Below are 18,151 nucleotides of genomic sequence, written 5' to 3' on the forward strand. Positions count from 1 at the left end.
TTAGTTTAGAATACTAATGAATTAAACTAATTGGGGTTTCTGTCTCCAGCTGAAATGTGTATTTTTTCAAATGGTCCTGGTGTAGCATCTGAAGATACTTAAACTATCCATCTATCCATCCATTATCTACACATCGCTTAATCCTCACGAGGGTCATGGGGGGAGTGGCGCTAATCCCAGCTGACTCAGGGTGAAAGCAGGGGACACCCTGGACAGGTCACCAGTCTATCACAGGGCTACACTTAGAGACAGACAACCAAGCACACTCACATTCACACCTACGGACAATTTAGAATCACCAATTAACCTCAACATGTTTTTGGACTTGTGGGAGGAAGCCGGAGAACCCGGAGAGAACCCACGCTGCACGGGGAGAACATGTAAACTCCACGTAGAAAGATTCCAGGTGTCCTCACCGGGACACGAACTGGCGACCTTCTTGCTGCGAGGCTTCGGTGCTACCCACCGCTCCACCTTGCAGCCCTACTTACAATACACATGATTCAACACAAGACACAATGCTTCCAAGTAAAGCATCCAAAGTGATGAAGTTGAAGGAACACATTTTATGGCGTTTGACTTCTTGCATTGTTATGTTGATGTCAGTTAGTTCAAAAGTAATTATATAACAGTGTGTCACTGAGGACGCATGAGTCACTTCATTAGAATTGGGATGAGAATTGAAGACACTGTGTATTGTTTGACAGTGACACCAAGATTTCTGCTGACTTTTCAGATTTTTTTCACTAACTACTAACACCTTTGACTCAACTAAAGAGCCAGACAATCTTTCATTCCAACTGTTCTTCATCCTGCCCACATATTAAAGCCATATTTGTTACGGTGTGTAACAGGACCTCTCGTTATTAATCCTCACTGTCTTCTTTCTTGTCCAGGTCATCACAGCCAGCTGAGCCAGCAGCAGCAACAACACTCGCTGCCTCCGGGACACTTTCAGGTGAGACGCATGCTCGCTGCCGACGACATCCAGGATGATTTCGACTGGGACTCCATCGTCTAAGCAAACGGAGCGATGAAAAGGAGGGACCGCAAATAAAAAAAGGGGGCGACACAGAGGTGGAGGTGTGATGTTAGTGAGGTATGGAACTGACCAACCTTTCACCTGTGCGAAGAAACAGACGACAATCCAACAAAAACACAAACGGAAAGTAATTTTTCTAATCGTGCTGGCCTTTTTTTTTTTCTTCTTCTTCTTCTTCCTGATACAAGCAGTTGATGAGTCTAAAGACAATCATTTAAAAAAACAAACAGATGGGATGGACTGTGTTGGACGAAGATATATCGTCCAAACGGCCAACAAAAAAAAAAAAAAAAAGGACGTCTGAAGCTCTCCGAATTGTCTCACGTCGTGTCCCCCAGTGCCAACAGGGTTACAAGTCGCCAAAGTGTTGTCAAATCGTCTGTGAATTGTTTTTCTTTTCTTCTTTTTTTTTTTTTTCTTAATTCTGTTCCCTGCTACAACTCGTGTCCCATGTCTGCAAAAGTTTCACGACTGAAATGAACAGAAAACTTCTCCAAACTCTCTGCAGAAAATCACACTTTCTTTCACTGAGCATGTCCAAATATTTCATCCTCTCTTCCTTCTTCTTCTTTTATTTTCTTTTTCTCTCCACTCTGTTACTGGGCATCTGTGTGGCTGTGGGTCTTAACAGTTAGAAAGAAGGAAGTAATGGTGCATCAGCCTGAATCGGGGATGGATGCAGCACCACCTGCTGGTTAAAACAGGCACTGGTTTTGCTTTGTTTGCTTAAAAAAAAAAAAAAAAAAAAGATCTATGCACCACAATGTTCCTGATCTTTGTTCAGTCAGCGGATTCCAAACTCTTTTCAGTCTGTTTTGTCATTAACATGCCATGTGTGTGTGTGTGTGCAGCGGTCCATGGTGCCATGTTCTCAGGGTGTAATATTCACATACATCTTCACATTTACATCTCTATATGTGAGGTTAACTGTGTGTCGTACGGTGCTGTCGGTGTTCAGTTCCTGTTGGCTAACAGCAAGCATCCCCGTGACTGTGGTCGAAAGATTTTTTTTAGAAAAGAAAATCTTCATTCTGTCAGCTGTATAAGCTAAATAATACAAAAATACTGTGGAATAAGCTTTTCAGTAGCTCAAATAACAGCCACTAATTTAAGTGTTAACGAGACGCTGGCTAGACTTCGTCAACATTAATACATCTGAGATATAATTTTTCTCTAGTTTTTGGGGGAAGTGCATATCATTTAGGCAGAGAGACAGAGAGAGAGAGAGGGCCGGTCGTGATTTCAAGATGCCTCATTTAGGAGAAGACGAGCAGTTTTTTGCACAACACCGAGCTTGATAGCATCTAGTGAATGGCAGAAGTAAAAGAAAATTTTTTCTTTGTTTGTTTCCAAAAGACATTTAAAAAAAAACAAAAAAAAACAGATCAGCAAGGGAGCAAAGACTAAACGCTTTGTTTTGTTTTTTTTCACTGTGATGTTAATTTTGTCTGTGTGTACAAGTGTGTATAGTCCTCTCTGATTTCCTTTAGCATACAGCTTCATACAGCTCAAAAAAATGCATAAGAAACAAAAATGAATTTCTTTGTATTAACGCTTTAAGGTCTCCGCATTTCCGCACAGCGAAATACGGGACGTTAAGGCGCTTTATGGTTTGGAAGATCTCAGTGATTGTTCAGGTGGTCTAAACAAGGTCTTATTGTAGGAAAAAAAAAAAGAAAAAAAGAAAAATACTCTTTATTATTACCATTTAATGCTGTATTACAGTGACCAGCATATATATCTTCTATGTTTGTGTGTTGTTGTCCTTGTAAATAACGGTATGTTACTCCTCTGTTTGCCCTTGAAAAACACGGACTGATATAAAAAAAAAAAAAAAAAGGAAACAACAGCAAATGGAGACTGTATTTTTTTTTTTTTTTGTTATTTGTCCTTCAGGAGAAACGCATTATGTACATACCTTCAGTTTATTGTAAATAAGTGATTTAAAAAAAACAAAAAACAACAACAACAACTGGCATTGGCATTTTGTGTGTCATAAATAATCTGTGTATGGCGGTTCAACAGTTAAAAATCTGTTTCAGTGTTTATTAAAATGTCATGGACCATTTTTACTGCGCTAACCTTGCATCTGCTGCCGTTACTTCATCAGCTGTCTGCATGTTTGAATTAACAGTCAGTTTATATGATGCTGGACGGGCTGCCAAACAATCCTAACATGCAGCTCCTGTTTTTGGAGCACGTAAAATCTCATTTTCAGTTGAAGCTAAACAACTAAGAAGATGTTCTGTTTTTAGCGGTTCAAGTAACTTTATCCACTCTGGCTGTGTGCTGTTTTTGCCCCCTCGCAGCTTGTTGTCCAACAGGTGTCAGCCTAGTGCCAAGCAACAGTTTGTTTGTCCTCTATCGCATGTAAAATCGGCAGACCACCCATGCTCGCCTGTGTGAAAGTCACACAATGTTCTAACTGTATTTACGGCCCCTTTTCATTGGCAAACTGTTTAAAAAGCAGCTTTCTCCTGCCACCGCGCATAAGCCGCGGACGTGCGCTGCCAAGAACAAGAGTGACGTTTTAGCGGATTAATGCGAAACGCACTGCAGACGCGTGTTTGATTCGCTGTTTGCTTTTATTAACAGTTTCGTAAGCAACATCCAGCCGAGCTCTGTTCTATTACAGACACCTACTTGGCTCTGGGATCTGTGATTAAGGATTATTTGAGAAAGCTCTGTTTACATCTCTCTCCATTCATTCAGAGAGCGCTTTAAAAGCCTGTTGCTTTCTAATTGCCTGAGCCACCCAGTTGTAGTTTGAAGTGCCTGTCTTGTCTTGATAAATAAGCCCAACCGTCTATTTCCAAGTGTGTGTTTGTGTGTGTGTGCGTGCGCTTGCTGATATTGCAGGGTTTGCAAACAGGAGGGCTGGGCACCGAGAGGAGAGCCGTCCACAGGGCCGGACCCGTTTAACTGCCCCTATCCAGACGCCCTCCTCCCCAAACCCAACCTGCCCCTTTGCTCCTCAGCCCGCCCAGCCCACTACCACCAGTACCAGCACCCCTCCTCCACGCCGATCACTCACACGCACCCTCTTTTCTCTCTCCTGCTGTGTGCCATTCCCCCTCTCTCTCTCTCTCACTCTCTCTCTCCCTCTCTCTCTCTCTCCTTGCACTTCCTCAAAGTGGCCAGGGCTCTTCTCTTTTCTCTTGTCCTCTCCACATCCCTCCAACACTCCTTTTTCTCCCTCCAGGGCGACCAATACACCAGCTCCCGTCCATCTCCACAAGTTAAAAAAAAAAACCAAGAAGGATCTCTTTCCCAAACTTCCCTCCAAACATTTTCATTCTTACTTGACCTTTTTTTTTTTTTTTTTTGTTCCCCTGGTCCCTCACTCGTTCTTCTCCCTCCGGAGAGGCCGGTGTCGGTGAGTGTGTCTGGCGTGTGCGAGGGTCTCCGGTGTCGTGCTCTTTGCCCCCCTGAGGGACTCCCCTAAACAGCTTTTTTGACTGGAGAGAAGATCGCAGAAGAAGTTTTCCTTCACAATGAAAGTTCAGCTGCTGCTCCTCCTGGCCCTGGCCGGCCCTTTCTGTGCCTTCACTCGTGCAAGTAAGTGAACTCTCTGCTATCAAACCGTCCTGCTGTTAGCACACTGTGTCCCCTCTCTCTGCCTCCATGTGCCCACACCACACCACTCTTTGTCTGCTTTAATCCTGTTGTTTGAATGATAACACTCCAGAGGCTCTATTCAAATGAGAGAGAGAGAAAGAAAAAAAACTCTTCAGCTGTAATTTTTTATACCAATAAATACAGTTAAATACATTTTTTATGTTTAAATATTTACACACTTTTAATAATTTTATTACAATATCGTCACTCAGAGCCGTCGGCTGTAAGTTTGACCTCACTTTAGCTGACACTCACTGATGCTTTTTGGAGTGTTTATTTACAACAAACAAATGGATGCCGTTTATTCGTTTTAACGAATAACCTCATCCTGCCTTATTTCTTTCCCCGGTTTTCCACGCTGTCCTGTCCCCGCTTCTGAGCGCCAGACAGCAGGAAAAGTTTGATTTGCAGACATGAGGGAAAAATATGATGTAATAGCAGGAGCTCTGCTGCCTCGTGTCTGTAAATTCTTGGCACTGCCAAAGAGAAGAAAGGAATATCCTTTGGAAGCCTCCCAAAACAGTGCTCATACGCCGGGGAGGCGGGTGAGGCTGGGAGGGAGAGGGGAGGGGTGACTGTAAACTGTAACGGACACCGTACACATTTATCTGAAAGCCTATCCACTGCTTCCTCTTGTTTCACCTCCTGATTTTTCTCTCGCTTGCTGCAGCTACTTTTCCTCCTTTATCCCTGATTTTTTTTTTTACATCTCTGCTCCCGTCTTTCTCCCAGTTTGCAGGTTTTTTACTATTCTTTCTTTCTTACTCTCTGCTTCCTTCCTTCCTTCCTTCCTTTTGCATTGACCAGCGCAGGGAGAAGCCGGGGAGGGGGGTGTGGCTGAGGGCCTGAGGGAACTGTAGGGCAGGGCTGCTTCGCGTGAGTGTATTAATAGAGAAAGGCTCTATATTTAAGAGGGTCATATGGATGAGAGAGCAGCAAGAGAGGGACGTGATGAGCTTTAAGAGGTGCCCCACCCTCTTTTGCCCGTATGTTGTCAGTCCATGCGGCGCGCCACCCCTTTGGCATTTACCCATCTTTGGTGGGGTATCAAGCTTTACCACTTAAAACTCCTCTCCCGCCTCCTCCCCTCCTCTCCGCTCTCTTAACAGCCCTCCGCCTTTTTCACCCTCGACTCTCTGCCCCCTTTCCCCTGTTCCAGCTTGATGAGTCTAACCCTAGGAGACGGAGCTGGTGTAGGCACCAGGGGGGCGAACAGCAGAGGGGTCTATTTTTAAGCAACAACCTTTACCGGGCGACATGCCTGCCCCATTTCCATGGAGGTTTGCTGTGAAAACTTTCAGAAAGATTCTCAACTCGAAACACGTTCCTCATCCCTCTTAAATGGGGTCTTTTAGCTCCATCGTGCCTCTGCTCACTTAACTAGGAAACCCCATGAATCCTGTAAAAAAAAAAAAAACTCCACCTCCTCCTCCTCCTCCTCCCCTTGGTCGCCCTCTTAATGAGTTTTGTCTGCCTTGCCGGGCCAATAACATCCCCGTCACATCTGGCCGCTGAAGGGAGAGGTCAATGCCCTTTGTCCGTGGCCGCTCTTAGAAATGACTCAAATGTTGCGCTCATGCTCCAAATATGAGACACATGCCAGTAAAGAGGGACCAGGAGGAAGGAGGAAGGAGCACTTCGCACGAGTCTCGTTTTAAGGGGGGGAAGAAAGAAAAAAAAAGCGCTCAGTCATACTTTAAAAATTTCCGCAATGAAAAAGAAACATCTGTTTATGGAAAGGAGGCTGAGAGGCTGCTTCGGCCTCGCCACACCCTGACAACCTGAGGCTTCTATCAGATCATGACTACATCAGCAGCAGTGGCTGTCTCAAACCTCCCTATGGAGACTTTTTTGTGCCTCCTCTGTGAGTCCAGACACAAATGTCTCATATCAGTAGCACCTACGTGTGCTGCGAGGTGAGACATGGTGCAAGAGAAAATAAGAAGAAGAAAAAAAAAGTGCTGCTGCTGCTGACAAAGGAACGCTTATACAACTGGGTGGGTGTTTTATGATGTGGGAGTTGGATTTGAAGGTTAGCGAGATTAGGAGTGCATTAAGACGCCTGCTTGATAAACTTGTGGAGGTCGGGGGGGTGGTGTTTAGGTTTGTCTGAAAAATGGAGAGAGCTGGAGTGATGACACAGGAAAACGTGTTTATTTTGACATTTCTATGGTGTTCAGATTCTCTACAGAAATGTACTCAGAGTCCAGACGGGACCTGCTGCTTGTTCTTTTACCCAAGTTAGAGCAGGAAGAGGGAAAACATCAGTTCCTATGCATCGGTGACGACACCGGCTGAGAATTTTCCACTCTGGCTTGTCTCCTGTTTAAAATCCCCAGCGTGCACTGCATGGCACAGCACCCGTCATCTTTAGAGATGACTCTTACTGGTTTTAGCGGGGGAGGGTAACAGCATCTCGTGGTGGGCGCCTGTATCTCCCCACGTTTCCCTCCTTCAGCGCCACAAAAACATTCCTGGGCTCCAAAGGTGGACGCTCCTCCTCACGTCGTCTCTCCCACGCAGTGTGTTAGTAGCTCTCACACACAAACACAAGCCGGAGGCCTCAGCTGATTGGGATCGTAATGGATGGAAGCTGCTACTCCCTCCTGTCCCGTCTCACGCTGCGTTTTGTTGCATCCCTTCTTCGCTCTTTCAGCCTGTCTGTAGAGTTTTCTTTATGTCAGGCCCCACATGGGTCCCTCCACTGGCCTCACTTTGCACACTTTTCTCTCTACCCTTTGCCTGCCTGGCTGCCTGTTTAACTCCTTATCTTCTTCTGGGGTCACAAATGGTTCCAATGTGTTCATATTACTATTAATATTACTTTTATAAACATATATTATTTACTTTTCCTACGGTCAGCAGGGGTATGCAATTACACCACACAATAAAACCACACAACTGACAAACAAAAAGTCATGACAAAATAAAATAAAACATATTAAAATAATCAAATCATCATTGGTCATAGACAAAAAAAAGTATGACTATGAAATAAAATTGATTTAAAAAATCATTATCAGTCATAAACCAAAAATATGACAATAAAATTATTTTTAAAAATGAGAAAAGTCATTTAAAATAATCAAATCAGTGGTAAACAAAAACAATTTGACAGTAAAACAGATGAAAATAATCGAATCATCTTCCGTCATAGACAAAAAATATGATGATAAAATGAAATAAAATAAAATAGATTAAAAAATAAAATCATAATCAGTCATAGACAATAAAATAAAATACAAAGCAATAGATTAAAATAAAGAAAATCAAATAGAACTTTTTTTTTTAATCTTAAGTTTTACTCACTTTTTTGTAGTTTGAGTGAAGCAGCCCTTTAAAGCCTCATAGATTAACACACACACTCACACGGTGGCACTCGCTAACCCTCGTTAAGTGACAGGATGGTGTTTCAGGCATGCTCGACATGGAAATGAATATGTGGAAGCGCCCCACTGAAAGTCAGGAATAACAAGGACAACGACAGAGTTATGTGTGTCCTGTTAGTGTCTGGTCGTCATTAGATACATGAGAAGCGTGAGGTGTGCGGAAACTCTCCTTTAACTAGACTAAAAGCCTTGTGTTGGGAGAAACCCTCGCCAGCATCTGTGTTCCTGCTCTGGTCTCGGAGCCCCCCTGAGGATTAACGCAGAGCCACTGACTTATTAACCGCTGTCACACATCCTGCCGTAAGCGCAGACAGCAAACCAAGAGACGGACCAGGTGTAGCCAAGCAGCCGAAGGGACACCGGGGTTCTAAAACATTCCCTCAGAGCCTCCACCCCTCCACCCTTTTGCTTTCCCGTCTGCCCTCCCTGCCCTCCAGGGACCTTCTCAGCAGCAACAGACCTCTCCTCAGGGAGTGTCAGGGGCATGGAGAGGGAGATAGGAGTAAGATTAGAAGGAGAGGAGAGGGGATGTAGGCTGCAACGGTCTTACTCACTCATGCAGCTGGTTTGCACACTCCAGAGGAAATACTACTCAGAGCTAATTGTGGGAACTGTACACATAATGAAACAATTGTTAGTGGAGGTTGAGGGGGCGATTACACATACTGCGCCGCCATACACTGTGAAGCGCGGGCCGTTTTATCATTCCAAACAAACAGTCCGAGTCGCCGCTTGAAAACCCCCCTTCAGTGGTCCTGCCATAGTGGGAACAAATGTTTTGTTATATTTACCCCGCCTGTTGCTAATGAACGCACCAGGACTGCACCGCTTGTCGGACCAGCCATTCAGAGTTATTTTTACCCGTGCAAAGTATTCGCTATTATTTCAAGTATTCAGAAAGAACTGGACAAAGCGGGCACGGAGAGAGAGCATGATGTCAGACGTCTAAGTTTAGAAGAAACGCACAGAGGCTCACTCCTGCTCTTTGCAGTGAGAAAGTTTCGAGGGATGAGTAGGTTTAAATGTTGTTTTTTTTTACTTTTCCAAAGTAAAGAAGCAAATTTCAGGCCAACATCTTGTCAGTGGAAAGTTAACTGCAGACTGTAATTTTGGTGCCTCGCTGAAATCTGCCTCCTTAATTTTGAAGCAGTGCTGTCCAGGCTGAGCTTTCAGTTGTGGCTGGAGGGATGTTGAACATGGGGAGATGGAGCGAGGCTTATTGGAGGGAAATGATGAGGTTGAACCCGGGCCGGTTCACGGTCCAGGCCTTGATGAAAGACAGAAGGATAAATACATGTCTTTTTACACTCTTGGGACAAAATGGGAGCTTTTATTTCACTGCGAGCACAGATGGACTTCAGAGCTCAGACGTTGGATGTTTTAAAAAGCTCCAAATGAGTCGGCATTCACTAATATGTGACACAAAATATACCAGCGTCTTTTAAAACAAACATATCAGACTTTTCATCAAACCTCCCTGAGCGGATTTTTCTGCTGAGAAGGTCTTTAAAAGCAAAATCTTCCAGTTGTGTTCTTTCTCACACGTTACTCAGGCGTTGTCCCTGCAACCCCACCCTCCGCTGATTGCACACATTAAGCGAGCTGAGGGTTAACAAGGCTTTCCCGCGCTCTCTCCTCACGCTTGCAGCGGCGGCTCCCTCCACAGGAAATGAGGCAGAGGATGTGGCATGAATGTACGCAAACACACGCTCAGCCCTGAAGGATGGAAGGGCTGGAGGATGGGGAGGGGAGGGAGGATGCACATTTTGTGAGGTCACTGGGTGGGGCTGTACGCGATGTCTCGGTGACCACGTGTCGACGTTTGGGAGAACCATTGCGAAAGAGTGTGAGAAAGAGGAAAAGGTCATGCCGTGACATCATGATGTCAGGGAAGAATGCCAGCATTTGGTTTGTTCATTTTTGACCCTTTTTTGCACCCAGACTGACAGACGAGGGGAAGTGTGAGTTTGTTCTGTTACTGCACTAAATATGGCCACTCAAGAGCCAGAGCGATGTACAAGTGTATGATTTATTGTCCCTTTGCATCGATATACAGTTCACAAAGTAGGATATAATAATAAGGTTCACAGTTAGCATATGTAAATTAGTTATGGCAACATAAATGCATGATTTCAGTTCTATTTTGACTACCTGTGGATCGATAGGCTTTTTAATGGCGTGTAAGTCAGAAATACCAAACTCATGATGACAAAAAAAAAGTGTAAAATATGTGAGTTTTTTTTTTTTTTTTTTCTCTTTGGATCACTGGATTCTCTGTTTAACATTTGCAAGAGCCTTACCTCACTATGCAAAGTGGACACATGGTGTGAACTGGTGCTATAGAAATGAATAGAACTGATTTGGCACGTCTGAAATCAATCAATACGTCAAAAAAACAAAAAACAAATCAAAACATTTACTATTGAAAATATGGACTCATAGCAAGATAAAGCAATATTTCATCCAAATACACACACACACACAAAACACAGTTCAATAAGTTGTTAATCCTGAAACCTTACCTTTCAGTTTTACTTTCTTGGAAACCATCCCACTGTTTTTTCTGAACCATCCGATCTCAGCAGCACCATAAACAGTGTTACACAGCATATAGACATCAACACCCGTAAATATATAATTAAAACACAGTTCTGCATTTTCCATAACAGGTTGCATTTATACCTACATTTGACCTCATGACAATATTAGCCTTATTTATACAGCACCTTTCTAAAACAAGTTAGAAAATGCTTCACAGGGACAGAAACATCAGAGACAAACCCAACAGTTTGTTTTTGAGCGAGCTTCTGGTGACAGTGGAGAGGAAGAACTCTCAGACAGACGGCAGCCGTCGGTCTCGACCGGTTCAAGTGAGTCAAGACCAGAGATAGAAAAGCTCAGCATTCAACCTAACTGTGACCTTTCCACTGACTTGTCTCCCCAGGCCCCACAGAGATCCCTACAGAGGTGGCCACAGACGCCCACGAAGAGGACGCTGTGACAGAAGGAGCGGTCTTCACTACCGATGTTGCAAAACAAGACCTCATCACTCTCCTCACCGGGCCCCCACCGACCCAACCGGAGACGGCCCCTAGCGAGGTCGAGACAGAAGCTGCCACTGAGGCAGCACCTCTCTCTACCGAAGAGGCCATCGTTGAGACAGAAGGCCCCGTTGCCTCTACTGCAGCAGCACCAGAACCCCTCGCCACCGACGCTCCTGTTGTGACCGAGGCGGCAGAGGTCGACGTCCCAGCCGAGCCGACGGCGGCTGTTCAGGCGGAAGACGAAGTCATCGTTGAGGGGGGCATAGAAGGTGAGAAAGCTGGCAGAGATGATACATTTGAAGTCAGATGTTACTAGTGGGTGATGTGTTGCTGACGTTTGCAGCTTTTAAATGAAAATGCGTCTCATGAGCGGCCCTATAAATGGTTTAGAAGTCACATCCCTGCCTTGCATCCCTCCAGATATGACTACCCTCCATCATTTTCTCTTTCTCAGACCTTCTTTTCATACATAGATAGATGGCATTTGAGTCATCCACCTTCTTTCTTGATGGTATTTAAGCATATTTAAGTCTAACAAATGGACTAACTCTCGTCTCACAGATGGCCTGAGCTCTGGTCAGGTAGTCGGCATCGTGATCGGCGCTCTGCTGGCGGTGATCATCGTCATCGCTGTGGTGATCGCAGTGGTGAGGAGGATGGGCAAATACTCGTAAGTACCTCATCTTTTCATTTGCATTAAACCGGCCTGGCCAATTATCGTGGCCGATATTTGGCAGTTTTTCCAGTTATCGTTATGTTTATCGAGTTGACAAAACGCGCTACTTCAGGTCCCATGCAGCCTCCTCGCTCCGTCTGTCAGCACTCTGTGGTCTCGCAAATGTCTCTCAAGCAGAGACTGCAAAAACTGAACAGGAAAGACAAGCCGTTCCCACAAATCAGGAAATGAGCGACTAAGGCTACGCTAAGGGCTAGCGGATAAGTTAGAAGGCAGCCACAGATTAACCTGAAACAGAATCTGGAGAACAATAAATGCTTTGAGATATGAACCTCAGTTCTAGTCACTCTTATTAATGAAGGAGCCTAGATGTGAATACAGCTTCCCTGCCATCACATGCTGCTGAAACATTACACTTAATGCGTATCGGTTCCAAATATCGATTATCAGCCCTAATCTCGATTGACGGTCACTGGTATCAAACAACCCATATTGGTGGATCCCTAATTTACACGCATAAGCACGCAGAGAGCTTGAATCCACTGCTGTGCGCTGAGTCATAACTTCCTCCAAATATGGAGTCAAAATGCATGTAGTCATCAGTGAAACAGAGAGTGATGATAGGCGATGATGTAAACGGACTTAGGAAGAGTGAGATTACATGACCTCAAACGCTCGACATGAACCGCATAGCATTCCAACCGCAATCGCTAAAAACGTTTGATCTCATGAGATCCCTTCCAAGTGACAGAATTCCCACGGACCGCACCCTCCCTTATGAGAAAACAATGATTCGTACTGATCATGATGAATGCTGATGATGATGAATTTTTGTTTGTGTCACAGGTCTGCCAAGAACAAAAAACCTGCCAAAAAAGACAGCATTATGGTTTCTGTAAATGTCTACTATTCGATTCTTTCAGCTAATCATTTTAACCCCTTCGTCTTTATTTTTATTTTACAGACGTGTAACAGATGTCTTTCCCCCTCCACTCCTAAAAAAAAAAAAAAATTGGTGGTTGCTGCTTTTGCTGACACACAGTCTCGTGTTTCTCGGAGGAAAATCAGGCATTCATGGTGACAAAGTGGCTCATGCTGGCCTTAGAATGAGCTCGTTTATTGACTCAGAGTCTGTCTACATGGCCAGTGGTCATCAGGTCGACTGGTTTTATACTCACAGCTTGATTTGATCCCTAGAAACACGGGGCCTTGTGTTTGTTAGAAGTGCAAATCATATAGTTTTTGTCTGAGGGACTAATAATCAGATTTTCTGTGTATTTAAAACAAGCATTTTTTCACAGTGTATCATTTTGAGAAAAAGGTCCACTCCTAAGCGAGCTAATTCAAAATGCCTCCCTTTTAAGCCTCTTATATATAAACCTCATATTTGTTTCCTTTTTGTAAACTGTGCTCCATCTTTAATCTGTTAATTAAATCTACAAACCAGCTTTTTTTTCCTCACCCCACTTTTTTTTTTCCCGTCGTCAATGTCCATTTACCCTGATAATGAAGAAATTAATAGTAAATAGCACGTAACAAATCCTCCAATTAATTAACTTCAAAATAATACGAACCATTAATATAATAATCCTCACTGACTGTCTCTCTCTTTTCATCCCACAGCCCTTGAGGAAAAAGTCGGCCAAGCAGCAGGAGCGCGCAAAGTTCTGGAAATTCTGAACTACTGAACTGTGATGTTATTTCTGATCATTAAAACAAGCACGATACCAGAACTAAACCAATCTAACCAGGACTCTGGACTGTTGCCAAAAAAAGCAAAACAAAACACACAAAAAAAAGCCAAGAAACGAGGGGGAGGGAGGTTTGTGTGTGTTAATGTATATACTGCATGTATGTGAGACAAGACGGGGTACATGAGCCGACATCCTCACCTCCCCTGCTACCTCCTCGATCCCTGGGAGCTGCTGATATTAAAAGGCTCTGTCAGCCCCCCTACTCCCTTGAAGAGAACAAAACAAGGTGACAGCAGGATGTCACAAAGAATTTCAGGGCTTTTCAAATGCATTTTGTCGAGAGAAAAAAAAAGAGAGAAGAAGAAGAAGAAGAAGAGGATTATCTGACATCCAGGGGGGGAAAAAATTCTCTCCTTTTAAAGTGATGTAGCGACTGACTTAGATTAATGCTGAAGTTGGAGAAAAGGGTATAAAAATGGAAAATACTGACAAAAAAAAAATATCTAAATCAAACACACAAAGAGAGTCAGGATTAGGAAAGAAAGCAGGAAATACTGTTGCAAATTCCACAGGATGTATATACAATGCAAGGGGACTACATAGTATACAGCTAATGACTTTCTCATATGTTGCAGTTGCATAGGCTAGCATTTGATATTATGGAATACGCAGTATGTACAGGCAGCCCTAGGCTATCGTTGTGGCTAAAACACCCCCCTGAGCACCGGTTAGAATATCTTCTCCACAATCCCCGATATGTCGGCCAACTGTATGAAGCACAGAGTGCCGAAGTTGTTCTGACATAACGCTCATGAGCTCTGAGGGCGAGCAGCAAAGCAAAAAGAAAAAAAAGGCACCCTCATTTGCAAGAGTAACGTGACATTCTGCCCACTTTAACACTGACATATAAAAACCTAATACATATCTGTGAAATTTAGCAGAAGGGTTTGTGCCACTGTCTCTGGTATTCTCTAGCTAGCTAGGAAGATTTTAACTTTTGAAGTGCATTATTAATGTGAATTGACTGTACTTTTTAACTGACACCCATTCCAAAAAAAAAAAAAAAAACAAACACAAGAACAACTTGAATGACTTCTTGCTTGTTCATTATAAAGGCTCACACGCAGCCAGCCATGTCTTGACAATGCATTCATAGTAATTCTGTTAATAGTTAGATTACCAGAACAGTCATCCGGCCTTTAAATTGAGCTAACCCCAGATTTGCATGCACAGGGTGACGTCTCATAGTTGCACTTAGTTGTAGTGCACAGTGTTAGGCAGTTGTGCCCTCTTTTTTTTGTTTTTTTTTTGCAATTGTAAGTGTGCTAAATGGGTCTACAGATAATGAAGTCTCAACTTACCCCTGCTTGCTTTACAGACTTGTTTAATATGTGCACTGAATGAGTGGTGTAATGTTTAATGAATAGGCTTTAGACACTGCAAATGTTTGCAACGATACGTGTTTGTTTCCTCCCTTCTGCTTCGCCACATATTATCACTTCTAGGTCTTTAATTTGTTGCCGTCCGATTCGTTCAAGCCTTTTATTTAATTGCAGTGTTTTTTTTTTTTTGTTCATACTGTTTCAATAAAAAACTGAAAACACTCCACCAAAGATCTCGTTAAATTGTTCGCTAAAAGCTGTCTTTGTCGCATGAAAGTATCTCTGCATAGCAATTTCAAATATCTGTTTATTGTCATTTCCCCCTCAATTAGATTATGTAGTTACCATGGCAACAGCTAAAAGTGAGCGCGTCATTGAGAAGCATTGTGCTCGCTCTTGAGTCAGGTCAAAATACTTGTAACTGGTAAAAAAAAAAAAAATCCAGTACACTCGTTTTCTATTTCCAAGTGCAGCACACAAACATTATTAAAAGCTTCCACAGGGGCAGCATTCACCTGCCCTGCTCTGATTGGCCCGTTTAAGTAATGCTTCAGATTTAAAAAGAAAAAAAAAAAACTTTTTTTTTTTCAGCAGGCAGGCAGACAAACAGCACCAAATATGGAGGAGCCTCGAAACGTTGAGTCCGTTGAGCCCTCTGACAGTTAGGTGTGTTTTTTGTGTCGTGTTGTGGAGTTTTTCGTACGGCGCTGTTAAGCTGAGGCAGGGCTCCAACAGCAGGCTGCGAGTCGCACAGAGATGCTCTGTGTCTGGCCTCCCCTCTCCTCCGTGTGGTTTTAGGCAGCGGCCCAACACCCACCAACCCCAGCCTCTGGCCCAACGGCGGGGCTTCATAACTCTCTTTAGCTCACTCTCTTCGCCTCAGACTTCTGGGAACAATGGAGTCTTTTGAGAGGGGCAAACGGAGAGGCTATGGGCCGTGGCTGTGAAGCTGCTCGCCCACAGCTCCCTCTCTCTCCTGCTTCGGCAAAAGGGGGGAATTCTGTACATCGCTGCAGGGTGGAGTCACTTCCTGGGTGGGCCCAGCGGCGATCATGTGCTCTTACATGCTCTTAGAAATCACTCAGCACAAAATCGCCAACTCCGTGCCCTCTGAGCACATGTTAAAGCCATTATGGCAGTCATGCAGCAGCAGAACGTCTCAGCAAAAGGCAGCTATTAAGACACATCATAAAAGTGTGAGAGTCATGACACGTGGTCTGAACGCACAGGTCTATGTCTCATCTTTAATTACCGGACTCCCAACGGCCTGCTTGTGTGACGTGCGGGCATGAATGTGAACCGAGTGTACGGAAGCTCTGTGTGTTTGTACACAGTATCCGTAAACACGAACACAGTGTACGAGCTCATATGTGTAAAATGAATCAACGTGTTCATCAGAGGTTACTCCCAAAGTTTTTTTTCCCCTCCCTTTTCCTGTACTCATCTAGAGGTGAGTGAAAAACAGGAAGGAAGAAAGCGCTCAGCTCCTGCAGACAGATACCTTCTCGTCTAACCTAAACCAGACCGGCGCATGTGGATTCAGCAGGAGAATGTCTGTTTATTTCGGTCTAGTGGCAACCAGAAATACACGGTCACTGTAAGTTGCCTGTTGTAACATATTCCACACAGAGGACGGTCTAATTTGGTCATCGGTTCCTATTTGTAGTAAAGCTGTTGATGCTATCTCAGCAAAAACTAATACCAACAGTAAAGGAAGATTGTAAAGCAACAGTGGCTCCTGTTAGATTTGTTCTATGACGTTTTGTAGCCTGTCCGAGCTCCGGCCATCAGTTCAAAAACAAGAGAAGCGTGAAATTCTGGTTGCGTTACTGTTCATTACAAAAGATGTTTTAGTCCTTTTGTGTTTATATGAAGTTTATAAATCACTGAGGAAAGAATACAAACTCTGTCTGCTCTGCAATAAGCAAGTACAACAGTACAAATATACAGAAAAAGCTATTACACCACACCCAGGAAGGAACGGGAAAGGAGCTACTTCTTTAAATAAATACAATTTAGCTCTACGTTAAATATACAAGATTTTTTTTTTAAGTATCAGAAAATAGCTTTGGCCACTTCTGGTTTCCTTTTAATGAAATATTTCATGATAAATAAATAAAAATTAAAATAAAAAAAACTATACAAAACAGTTGCTTGCATTTTCTTGAACAGGCAGAATTTTTTTTATTTTTATTTTTGTAATGTTGGATGTCAATGAAGTCGTACACTGGTTTGATTTTTTAAAAATGAGTAATTAGTTAAATAAGTTGGCTTCTTTTATCCAGTGAAATAGCAATATTCTGTGACCATCTTTAGGTAAAATCCTGTCTAAGCACATCAGTTATGTTCAACTGCATTAACTCATTTGTGCCACTGAATGTTTTCTTCTTTGAGAACTTAATAGACAAAAACCAACCGGCTGACTGTATTTTGATATCAGACCCCTCTTACGTTAATAATTAAAAACAGCTATTTGCTCCCTAAATCACTTATCTTCATCTGGTTTACAGCTCATGCTATGTGAGAGACATCCAGAATAGGCTGACACATTCACACCTATCAGCACTACGGAGCTGCCAGTTCATCAGCCGGCACGTCCTGACTGTGGGAAGAAGCTGCAGAATGTGGAGAATACACAAACTCCACACAGAAAGGCCTCATCTGGGCAGCTTCCTATGTCATACAGTCAACAGCTGACTGACCACACCCTTAATTCAGCATCTTTATAAAACCATTATCCTCAAAGCTTTTGGCTGTGATGCATCGAGCTATCAATTAATGCTTTGTTTAAATCTGCATGCATTATAACTACAGGAGAATGCAGAGTGACAAGACACCGGTGTAAACAAGCAGCAGGTTTCCATGTATCCCATGTAACCCCATGGAGCTGACATGAATACCATCCTCCAGCAACCGCAGCAGCGTCGAACCCCCACATGTCAAGCCTATAGAGTGCAGGGGTTTGTGATGTCATGACAAAAATGTCAGCCAATCGGCCTTTGAGTGCCACAGACAGCTGAGCCCGAGGGTGGATCGGGGGGGTGGAGGAGCGCGGGAGGCTGCACAAAGTTGGGTGACAGCCTCAGACAGTGTGCTTGTGTGTGGTTATGTGCAGTACTGGTGATGCAGAAGATAAGTGAATTTGATTGTGTGTTGCAGCAGAGAGACAGTAAAAGCAGAGAAGGATCGGTGGTGTGTGTGTGTGTGTGTGTGTGTCTGTGCACGTGTCGGGCTACTTAATAGGTGTTAATGTGATCTCTAAATGGGTGTTTGTGTGCAAAAGTGAGAAGGGGGCAGTGATTTTGG

The 18,151-nt window shown here is 43.6% G+C and overlaps 2 protein-coding genes across 2 annotated transcripts in view; both read left to right on the plus strand.

Annotated features, from left to right (window-relative positions):
- Window positions 1–3,123, plus strand: part of LOC103353013 (forkhead box protein J3) — a 70,635-nt gene extending 67,512 nt beyond the window's left edge. The window contains exon 13 of the mRNA XM_008275754.1: window positions 897–3,123. Within this exon, the coding sequence (XP_008273976.1) occupies window positions 897–1,021 (125 nt within the window). The 3' untranslated portion in view covers window positions 1,022–3,123. The remainder of the gene's footprint in view (window positions 1–896) is intronic.
- Window positions 3,124–4,130: 1,007 nt separating this feature from the next.
- On the plus strand, window positions 4,131–15,071 carry pdpn (podoplanin). Its single transcript, XM_008275755.1, has 4 exons — window positions 4,131–4,600; window positions 10,994–11,362; window positions 11,655–11,763; window positions 13,393–15,071. Exons 1-4 carry the CDS (start codon window positions 4,537–4,539, stop codon window positions 13,397–13,399), a joined length of 549 nt encoding a protein of 182 aa, XP_008273977.1. The 5' UTR covers window positions 4,131–4,536; the 3' UTR covers window positions 13,400–15,071.
- Window positions 15,072–18,151: the final 3,080 nt, after the last annotated feature.

Source organism: Stegastes partitus, unplaced genomic scaffold (genome assembly GCF_000690725.1).
Source record: "Stegastes partitus isolate 25-593 unplaced genomic scaffold, Stegastes_partitus-1.0.2 Scaffold58, whole genome shotgun sequence".
NCBI lineage: Eukaryota > Metazoa > Chordata > Actinopteri > Pomacentridae > Stegastes > Stegastes partitus.

What these genes read in the sequence shown, in the direction of transcription:
- pdpn (XM_008275755.1), top strand. Translation starts at nt 4,537, where the DNA reads ATGAAAGTTCAGCTGCTGCTCCTCCTGGCCCTGGCCGGCCCTTTCTGT. An exon ending in CTGTGCCTTCACTCGTGCAA is followed by an intron (nt 4,601 to 10,993) that starts GTAAGTGAACTC and finishes TTGTCTCCCCAG; the next exon opens with GCCCCACAGAGATCCCTACA. An exon ending in CGTTGAGGGGGGCATAGAAG is followed by an intron (nt 11,363 to 11,654) that starts GTGAGAAAGCTG and finishes CTCGTCTCACAG; the next exon opens with ATGGCCTGAGCTCTGGTCAG.